Genomic DNA, 10,456 nt, shown 5'->3' with positions numbered 1-10,456 from the left:
GGGGCTGCGGGGGGGGGGGGGGTGGTCACGCCGGGGCCGCCGGGGCTGCCGGGGCCGGGACAGCGGGGCGGCCGCTGCCGGCTGCCATTTCATCGCGCCGCCGCTCGGTCCCTCCATTTTCTCTCCGGCTGCCGGCGGTGCCGGCCCCGGCCCCGCCGCCGAACCGGCCCCGCCGCCCCCCCATGTAGCCCCGCGGCAGCCCCCCACCCCCCGCACACGCCCAGCCGCGGGGCCGCCTCCCGCAGCATGAGGAGCTGCAAGATGGTGCGGGTGGCCAGCGTGCTGGGGCTGGTGATGCTCAGCATCGCGCTGCTCATCCTCTCCCTCATCAGCTACGTCTCGCTGAAGAAGGACAACATCTTCGGCGCGCCCCGCGCCGCCGGCCCGGGGGGGCCCCGCATGTACATGTTCCACGCGGGATTCAGGTGAGGACGCGGCTGGGAATGGCCGGCGCGGGGGGCTCGGGGGCGGGGGTCGGCCCTTCTTCCCATCCCTTCCCATCCCTTCCCATCCCTTCCCATCCCTTCCCTCCCCCGCCGCCCCCCCCCGTGCTGCTGCCGGGCCCCCCGGCCACGGCCCGCCCGCAGCGGGGATGCGGCTCCCCCCGCCCCCAGCCCCGGCCTGCGGGGAGCGGCGGAGCCCCCCGGGACCGCGGTACCCGGCGGGGGGGGGGGGGGGGGGGGGCGGGGGCGGGCCTGGGAACCGCAATGCCCCGGGGGTGCTGAAAGGAGGGGAGCAGCCCAAAACCACCCTGCCTGGCTCGGCACGGCCCGCTGCAGCCCGGCCCAGTGCCGCCCAGTGCAGCCCAGTGCAGCCCAGTGCAGCCCGATGCAACCCAGCCCAGTACGAGCCGGTGCAGCCCGGTTATAGCCCGGCCCGGTGCAGCCCGGTGGGGCCTGGTGCAGCCCGGTATAGCCTGGCCCGGCCCGGCCCAGTGCGGCCTGCTGCAGCCCGGTGCAGCCTGATGCAGCCCGGCCCAGCCCGGTGCAGCCCGGCCCGGTACAGCCCGGCCCAGCCCGGTGCGGTGCAGCCCAGCCCGCTGCAGCCCGGTGCAGCCCGGTTGCAGCCTGGTGCAGCCCAGCCCGGTGCAGCCCGGCCCGGTGCAGCCCGGTGCAGCCCTGCACAGCCCGGTGCAGCCCTGCCCGGTGCAGCCCTGCACAGCCCGGTGCAGCGCGGTGCAGCCCGGTGCAGCTCTGTACAGCCCGGTGCAGCCCTGCACAGCCCGGTGCAGCGCGGTGCAGCCCGGTGCAGCCCTGCACAGCCCGGTACAGCTCTGTACAGCCCGGTGCAGCCCTGCACAGCGCGGTGCAGCCCGGTGCAGCCCGGTGCAGCCCTGCACAGCCCGGTGCAGCGCGGTGCAGCCCGGTGCAGCTCTGTACAGCCCGGTGCAGCCCTGCACAGCCCGGTGCAGCGCGGTGCAGCCCGGTGCAGCCCTGCACAGCCCGGTACAGCTCTGTACAGCCCGGTGCAGCCCTGCACAGCGCGGTGCAGCCCGGTGCAGCCCGGTGCAGCCCTGCACAGCCCGGTGCAGCGCGGTGCAGCTCTGCACAGCCCGGTACAGCCCTGCACAGCCCGGTGCAGCGCGGTGCAGCCCGGTGCAGCTCTGCACAGCCCGGTACAGCTCTGTACAGCCCGGTGCAGCCCTGCGCAGCGCGGTGCAGCCCGGTGCAGCCCGGTACAGCCCTGTGCAACCCGGTACAGCCCTGCACAGCCCGATACAACGCGGTGCAGCCCGGTGCAGCCCTGCACAGCCCGGTACAGCTCTGTACAGCCCGGTGCAGCCCTGCACAGCCCGGTGCAGCCCGGTTCAGCCGGTCCCGTCCCGGTGCAGCCGGTGCAGGCGCGGCGCGGCCGGCGCTGTCCGCGGTGCTGATGCCGGCGGCCACGGGGGCGGTCGGGCAGGGCCAGTAACGGGCTGCGGGGCTCTGTGTGTGTGCGTGGGTCCGTGTGTGTCCGTGTGTGTCCGTGTGTGTCCATGTGTGACCGTGTGTGTGTGCGTGGGTCCGTGTGTGTCTGCGTGTGTCTGCGTGGGTCTGTGTGTGTCTGCGTGGGTCTGTGTGTGTCTGCGTGGGTCCGTGTGTGGTGTCTGCATGGGTCCGTGTGTGACTGCGTGGGTCCGTGTGTGTCTGCGTGGGTCCGTGTGTGTCTGCGTGGGTCCGTGCGTGGTGTCTGCGTGGGTCCGTGTGTGTCTGCGTGGGTCCGTGTGTGTCTGCGTGGGTCCGTGCGTGGTGTCTGCGTGGGTCCGTGTGTGTCTGCGTGGGTCTGTGCATGGTGTCTGCGTGGGTCCGTGCGTGTCTGCCTGGGTCTGTGTGTGTCTGCGTGGGTCTGTGCGTGGTGTCTGCGTGTGTCTGCGTGGGTCTGCGTGGGTCTGTGTGTGTCTGCGTGGGTCTGTGCATGGTGTCTGCGTGGGTCTGTGCGTGTCTGCCTGGGTCTGTGTGTGTCTGCATGGGTCTGTGCGTGGTGTCTGCGTGGGTCCATGTGTGGTGTCTGCGTGGGTCCATGTGTGTCTGCGTGGGTCTGTGTGTGTCTGCGTGGGTCTGTGCGTGGTGTCTGTGTGTGTCTGCGTGGGTCCATGCGTGTTGTCTGCGTGGGTCCGTGTGTGTCTGCGTGGGTCCGTGTGTGTCTGCGTGGGTCTATGCGTGGTGTCTGCGTGGGTCTGTGTGTGTCTGCATGGGTCCGTGCGTGGTGTCTGCATGGGTCTGTGTGTGTCCGCGTGGGTCCGTGCGTGGTGTCTGCGTGGGTCCGTGTGTGTCTGCATGGGTCCGTGCGTGGTGTCTGCGTGGGTCTGTGCGTGGTGTCTGCGTGGGTCCGTGTGTGTCTGCGTGGGTCCGTGCGTGTCTGCGTGGGTCTGTGCATGGTGTCTGCGTGGGTCTGTGTGTGTCCGTGTGTGTCTGCATGGGTCCATGTGTGTCCATGTGTGTCTGCGTGGGCCTGCGCCCTCCTTTCCAGGTCCCAGTTCGCGCTGAAGTTCCTGGACCCCTCGTTCGTCCCCATCACCAGCTCCCTGACCCACGAGCTGCAGGAGAAGCCCTCCAAGTGGGTCTTCAACCGCACGGCCTTCGCACACCAGAGGTGAGCGTGCGGCCCCGCACCCCTTCCCACCCTCCCTGGGGTTGTCCCCTTCCCCCCAGGACTTATCATAGAATCACAGAATCATTGAACCGTTCAGGTCGGAAAAGACCTTTAAGATCATCCAGTCCAACCATTAACCCAACACTGCAGAAACACAACCAGGGAGTGCTAGATGCTCTGAGCCCGGAGTAATTTGCCAGTGGTGAGAGACAAAGGCTGAATCGGAGCATTTCCCCAGACGGTTGCAGCTCTCTTGGAAGAACGGATCATTTCGGAGCAGGGCACCAGGCTGCAACACACGTTATTTTACCAAACAGAACGTGACCCACTTTCCTGATGTGCAAGTGAAATTGTCATTACATCAAGATAAATGGCTGGGTTTTTGAAACGTGAAACAAATCGGACCGTAACAGCCGTGAAATGCCGTGTTCGTGGAGGCCAGCACACGCCCCGCTAAACTTCCCGGCTCACGGCAGTTCTGAGCAAGTGCGGCGCTGCTCTGCCTTCCAGCGCTGCTCCGGCGGAGGGGGCGGGCAGAGCGAGGGCTGCGGGTGGGGGTCTTCGAGCCCGAATCCGCTGGAGACACTCTCTTTGTGCATCGCCTTCTGCCCGCTCTTCGCGGCTTGCACTGATTTTCCTGCTGTGAGGCAATGGAAGGGGTTTCTTGGTTCCTTCAGCTTCCTCAGAGCTGCTCAGTACTGCATGGGAAGTAAAATGCGCTTTCCATTTTCTCACCGTGACGTGAACTTGGGGGTGTCTGGCCAGCCTCTTTTATTTATCAGCTTTACTGAGATATATATCTCTCTCAGTAAATATATATAGTTGTATATCAGTAAATATTTATATATTTATATATTATTTATATATATATATATAAAAAATATATATATATTTACTGAGATATATCTCTCTCTCAGTAAATATATATACTTGTATATCAGTAAATATATATATCTCAATCAGTAAATATATATTTATATCAGTAAATATATACTTTCTACAATTTTTTTATATATATATATTTACTGATATATGTATATATATAAGAATTTCTATAAAAGAAAAGAAAAACTTTTAGCCATATCAGACAGCCCTTACCATCTGGGACTGCAGTCTTGCCCTGAGGAATGCCTGCTGGTTTAGACCCCGCTCACAGGTCCCACCTGAGAAGCAGGAACCCCCGCCCCTCGCTCTGCGCCAGGCACCTGGCAGAGTCGGGACGGGGCTGCTGCACCCCTGGGTGCTGGCGGGCAGGGCTGGGGCCCCTCTCCTCCCTTCTGCTCTCCCTCCGGTCGCAGGTCAGCGCTGCTGCCGGCACGGCGGGGCGAGCAATGGCCTTCTAGTGCCGCGAACGCTGCCCGCCGCCCCGAAGAGCTGGGGGCCGCAGGGAGGAGATGTCGCTTCGCCTGCCCCGTCCGTTCCTGGCGACCTCCCGGGCCAGTGTGGCAGTGGCCACCCCTCGCTGCTGGCACCGCCAGCCCATCCTTCATAAGCCTATCTCTGTGCCACCCCTCTGGTGACTTTAGCTGATGCCTCAGGATCTGCCTTTGCACTTGCCCGTTAGCCATAACCCATAATTAGGGCACCCAGTGGGACTCCATTAACGCTTAGACATTGGAGGATGCAAGCTGGAAGAAGGGTTGGTTGTTTTCCATAAACATGAGCAAATAAAGTGGTATTGGTTTTCTAATTTTATGCCCTGCGAGGGAAATTCCTGAGCAGGGTTGGTTTTGTTTGGTTTTTAAGTATCTCTAATAACCCTTGTAAAAATGCCAGCGCGCTTGCCCAAATAAGACATTAAGGAATTGTCTACATAAATGGAGACAGCAACAGTCACTTGGTTTTGTGATTCAAAGCTGCTTAATGAGAACACAAAAAATATATGTATTTAAAAATCAGCTACTGTTAATTCAACCCCATATCCTGGACTGCTTGGTTTTGCTTCACATCCCTCACGGCAAACGTGGTACCCACCACGGCCGAAGAGCCGCGGTCCAGAACCAAGGGCGAAGCGCAGGCAGAGAGCACGGGCAGCAGGCTCCTGCATCCAGCGCAGGCAGAAGCCCTCGGCAAGGTGGCTGGGAGGGGTGTGCTGCTCACTGCGCGCCTCGCACTTACGCAGGGAAACCAATATTTTAATCCTGACGCTGTTCTGAGAGACACGGACACATCCTTACCTGGCGTCAGTCAGGACCACCCAGTAAAGGAAGCTGCAGTAAGGAGCCAGCTCCATAATTCCTATCTATTTGTATTAATTTAAAAGCCATTGCACCACATTGCTCAGGAAACGACTTTACTACGTTTAAAAAAAAAAAAAAGAAAAATGTAGGTCTAGCTGGAAAGAAAATGTCTCCGCCACAGAAAGAGGGGAACTATAACTCCGTGTTTTCTTTTCTTTTTCTGTTTTATTTTAGGCAAGAAATCCTTCAGCATGTCGATGTAATAAAAAATTTTTCTTTGACCAAGAATAGTGTTCGGATCGGACAGCTGATGCATTACGATTATTCCAGCCATAAGTATGTTTTCTCTATTAGCAATAACTTCAGATCGCTGCTTCCTGACGTGTCGCCGATCCTGAACAAGCATTACAACATTTGCGCCGTGGTTGGAAATAGCGGGATCCTGACCGGGAGTCAGTGTGGGCAAGAAATAGATAAATCTGATTTTGTTTTTCGTTGCAATTTTGCTCCAACTGACGCTTTCCAAAAAGATGTCGGAAGGAAAACCAACCTTACGACCTTCAACCCCAGCATCCTGGAAAAGTATTACAACAATCTTTTGACCATTCAGGATCGCAACAACTTCTTTTTAAGTTTGAAAAAGCTTGATGGGGCCATTCTTTGGATCCCCGCTTTTTTCTTCCACACGTCAGCAACAGTCACGAGAACGCTGGTTGACTTCTTTGTTGAGCATAGAGGGCAACTAAAGGTCCAGTTGGCTTGGCCAGGAAATATAATGCAGCACGTTAACAGGTGTGTGGCTTTGCCCTGCTTTTAACTTGAGAAAATACCCCTCTCCCTCTGTACAAACGCAGCTGCATTTGGTTTTCTATTCACACCTGATCTGGCAGGCGCTGTCTGGCGAGTCGGGACCCGATACTGCTTGCTTTCAGAGCAGATGCAGGTTTGCTATGACCTCAGTAAGTCCTTCAGTTACTTCTGTACAGATGCGTCCCCAGCGCAGCAGAGGTGGGCTGGCTGTTCGCACCGGGGCACGGTGCTCATCGCGGGGCTCCGCTCCTGCCGCTGCTTCCGCAGACGGGAGGAGTACGGGGGAGCCGGGTGAGGTGCTGCCTAAGCAAAGCGCCGCTTACGGAAGAGCCAGCAAACAGGGATGCTGACAGACAGCTGCAGGGTGGTCCAAGGAAAACTGCCATAAATCAGAGGAGGATAATGTTGCCAGCTCTAGCAAACGCACGTGTGAGCAGGAGCCAGTGAATCGTACTTTTCTGGACAAGGCACTGCCTCTCCTGGTTAAAAACCAAAAACATTCAAAGGGGACCACACGGGGCTATCGGGCAGAGTGCTGCTGAGGTTGTTTTGCACTCCCGGTCGTTACAGACTGACCTGAACAGCAATCCTTGCCTTATTCAGGCCATCAGCTGGCAGCACTGATGGTCTCCAGGCAGTAACGCTATTTTTCTCTTGCAGCAAACCTGCGGCATTACTTGCACCCCAGACTAACACGCCTTTATTTTTTTCACAGATACTGGAAGAACAAACACTTGTCACCCAAGCGGCTGAGCACAGGTATTCTCATGTATACCCTTGCTTCTGCCATATGCGAGGAGATCCACTTGTATGGATTCTGGCCCTTCGGGTTCGACCCCAACACGAGGGAGGACCTCCCGTACCACTACTATGATAAGAAGGGAACAAAGTTCACGACCAAGTGGCAGGAGTCCCACCAGCTGCCTGCAGAGTTCCAGCTGCTCTACAGGATGCACGGTGAAGGACTGGCCAAACTCACCTTGTCGCATTGTGCCTAAGAACCTAAATCTCGAAGTGCCAAATGATTGTCTAAAAAGTGCCCAAAACCGAATTAAACATTCTTCAGATATAATTCTAAAAAAAAAAAAAAAAAAAACCACGCCACCCTAAAATATTTTCCATAATATGAAGATGCTTTTTAGTCACCCTTGTCACTGCTCATCAAAGGGTTTAAGCATATTTAGCAGTGCAGAAGCATTTATCAAATTCTGTGGATGCTATTCATGCAGCAGCGAAGTTGAAATATTTTGCATTTATAGATATGCTACTAAGTATGTTTTAAGATATTTTCGTATTTTCGCATTCCACTAAATGCCCTAAATCTCTTAATTTTATTGTCCCTTCCCCATTAGAATTAGAAAAGCTAATTTTAAAAGGTTTTGCTTCTCTTGTATGTGTTGCTATCAATAGCTCAGCATACGTATATTGCCGTGGCCAACTGAGAAAGCCACTCGGAATTCCAGTTCATCGTCACTTGCAAGTTCTTCAGTGTGGATCCTCATTTCCACCGCTTGCATATTTTCATATTTACTGAACTTTACATTTTTTTAAGAATAACGTGAAGAAGGTGGTCACAATATGGCTTGTACCTTAGCTAGGCGTTTATATCGCTCTCGGAATACTTCAGCGCTTTAATTCAATCTGGGCCAAATCCTCGTCCAAATTAGCCAGGCTGAAACATGGTCATTCCCATCCGTGTGATACTATTTGGTCTTTTAATTTTAAAGTCAAAGCACCGGGACAAACAGCGTTAGGTTTCTCTGGAGATGTGGTGGGTGGGAAGAGCCCCAGACCCCAGGGCACCCGCCCCCTCCGACGACGAGGGGTCCTTCGGGAGGACGAGCCCCGCAGCCAGGGAGCACGGGAGCTCCCGTCCATCCCTTCGCACCCGCAGCGCCCGTTCCCCCCTCCCGGCCCCACCGCCGGCTGCACCCCACTGCGCCGCGGGGCAAGGAGCCCGCCGGGCACGGCAGCCGCCCCGCTGAGCTCTGTGGCGGTGGCACCCAAAATTTCCCCTTACGGAGCCGCGAGCGTCGGCGCTCTACGTCTTTCGGTATGTCCCGAAGTGCCGGTGGGGCGTATTGCCTGGCGACGCGGGGTCTGCAGGGAGCGGTGGCAGCCTTCGTTAGCCCAATTAACGGCGCTGGGGCGGAGGGGCCGGCCAGCCCTCCGGTCAGCGAGGCTCCGGTCGTGCCCCCGCCACGGCGGCGGTCCTGCCGTGGGGCAGCATTTTAAAAATGGTTTTACAAAGGGAAGCGAGCGCAGCGGGAGCGCAGGGAGGAGGAAATACAGTTACCAGAGTTCCCTGTTCACACCTCTCCATCCACGGTCAGGCGACTGAAGCAGTGGCCCCATTTTGGGGTCACCGACAGCCATCGAAGGCAGCCAGAGGAAGGCAGGGCTGCCTCCGTACTGCTGAAAACAAGGCTGTTTGCAGGGAGGACAAACCTTAGGGTCACTTACGGTTTGAAAATGTTGGCCATTTTGTCTCAGGATAAAGGAGCCTGTAAAATAACTGGGTTTCTTATTACAATAAGTATACTTACGAGTATTTTAACATTTTTTCTACTCTTCTGTATGATGCTGAGAACTGACTCTACACTGAAAGAAGATGCAAAATCCAATTCAAAATCATACTTTAAAATGGCACATTTTAATTTTTCTCAGCCTCTTTACCTCCGAGCAGACGTAGGAGGTGAGGAAGGAGATCTCGAGTACAACACCCAACCTGAGCGGCCCGGAGTGTCTGCCGGTGCCCGCCGCCGCCCTGCCGTGGCACCGCAGCTCCGCCGGCCGCCGAAGCTGTGTTCCCCCCTCTCCCCTGCGCCCCGGCTGGAGGAGGAGCTGGAGGCTTTCTTCCCCGTTTTAATTATCCCGCATTTTCTGGCTTTTGCTTTTCCAAAGGCTGTTTAGGGCTGGGGCGCGCTGTGGAGGGGCTCGGGTCTCCCCTGTGCTGCAGCATGCACAGACCCGCTCCCGCAGGGAACAGCGGCGATTCCCTCCCCGGCTGCCAAGCCTGGCTCCGCGTTCCCGGGGGGGCTCCGGCTTTCCGTGCTGTCGTGTTGGTCCTGCGCTCATCGCCGTTCCTACAGCAGAGTACGGCCTCTAGCAACTTGTTAGTACGAAGACATAGTCGTGCAGTGATGGTGGTGTCTTATGCCCTATGGTGCCATATGAGTTGTTCTTGCTATTACCACGCATTCTTCGTGTCGTAGTCGCGCGCGAGGGTCTGGGCCAGGGAGCGGAATTCGGCTGTGCCGGGCGCAGACCCCGGCGGAGCGCGAGTCCCCGGCACTCGCAGCTCCCCGCATCCCCGGGGCAAGGACTGAGTCTCCCCGGTCCCTGCGGGCGCTGCCGGCGAGGTTTTGCGGGATCGCCTGCACCGTGCGCCCGAGCAGGGAGCTGCCGGGGCCGGGGGCAGCCGTGCAGCACCAGTCCCCACCGAGTCCCGCAGGAAACCTTCTCTGAGCGCTGGCGCGCACGGATTGCTTTTGCCCCGGAAAAAGAGAAATTGCAGAGGGAAGGAAGAGTTCTGCGCTAGCTGTTGGTGAAGTACGGCCATTAATCATGGCCGGTATCATTTCCTATTGAGCCGTACTGCAGATGCGCGTTCGCCGAGGCGGGGGGATCGCTGTGGGGGTCGCGGAGGTGCGTGGTGGAGGGGTGCCCGGCGGCCGGGAGCCAGCTCGGCAAAGAGCCCGCGGGGTCACCCCCGCTGATGCCTGTTGGCTTGTGGTTCGTGCCAGTTGTTTTAATTAAGAGGCGCTTTATCAGTTTCTTGTAGGGAGCGATCATTTTTAATCAGCAAATTAATGTGACCTGTTATCGTTATATTGGCACGGAAGCGGAGGCCGATGCGTCTCTCTCAGGTTCACCCCGCGTGCGGCGAGGTCCCGTTATGACTGAGGGCGGCAGACCCCGCCGGGGGGTCTCGGGGGGGAGCCCCACAGCCCTCCTCCCCCCAAAAAGGGCCGGGACCCCCCATCAGTCCCAGGGAATGGCCCTGGCAGCACAGCTGGAACTTTCCAGAGGCACAAAGAGGCATCGAGTGCGGAGAAGGAAGCACGAAAACGACTGCAAATATTCGGAAATGGGAATACAGAAAAATTATTGACGGAGCGCCATATTATATCATTGATTTTTAAGCAAAACTCCCCATCGATTTTTCAGAACCACATTGAACATTTCAGAATCATTGATTTTAATGGGGAGTTCTGCCCCAGAATCAATGGCGCAATACAGCCCAAAGTAAATTGCTTCTTAGTATCAATATTTTTTGTCTGAGCTGTTGCAACGTGTAAAGCCATCTTAAAATGTGCATCTTTTGGTTTCACCTCTGTTCGTAGATGCTCTTTGAATTCTGCTTCTAGAGAGAGCCCGGAGGGGACGGGCAG

General features: G+C 57.3%; 1 protein-coding gene across 1 annotated transcript; it reads left to right on the top strand.

The window, feature by feature from the left end:
* The first annotated feature begins 246 nt into the window (after positions 1-246).
* Positions 247-7,060, top strand: ST8SIA3 (ST8 alpha-N-acetyl-neuraminide alpha-2,8-sialyltransferase 3). The gene is made up of 4 exons (XM_075726973.1): positions 247-425; positions 2,950-3,072; positions 5,487-6,044; positions 6,778-7,060. The coding sequence occupies exons 1-4, from the start codon at positions 247-249 to the stop codon at positions 7,058-7,060; spliced, it is 1,143 nt and encodes a 380-aa protein (XP_075583088.1).
* The last annotated feature ends 3,396 nt before the right edge of the window (positions 7,061-10,456 follow it).

Source organism: Pelecanus crispus, chromosome Z (genome assembly GCF_030463565.1).
Source record: "Pelecanus crispus isolate bPelCri1 chromosome Z, bPelCri1.pri, whole genome shotgun sequence".
In the NCBI taxonomy this organism is placed as follows: Eukaryota; Metazoa; Chordata; class Aves; order Pelecaniformes; family Pelecanidae; genus Pelecanus; species Pelecanus crispus.
This window is presented reverse-complemented; position numbering and strand designations above follow the sequence as displayed.

Coding starts and splice junctions, on each gene's coding strand:
- ST8SIA3 (XM_075726973.1), top strand. CDS start 247: ATGAGGAGCTGCAAGATGGTGCGGGTGGCCAGCGTGCTGGGGCTGGTG. Junction 426..2,949: donor ATGTTCCACGCGGGATTCAG/GTGAGGACGCGG, acceptor CCTCCTTTCCAG/GTCCCAGTTCGCGCTGAAGT. Junction 3,073..5,486: donor ACGGCCTTCGCACACCAGAG/GTGAGCGTGCGG, acceptor GTTTTATTTTAG/GCAAGAAATCCTTCAGCATG.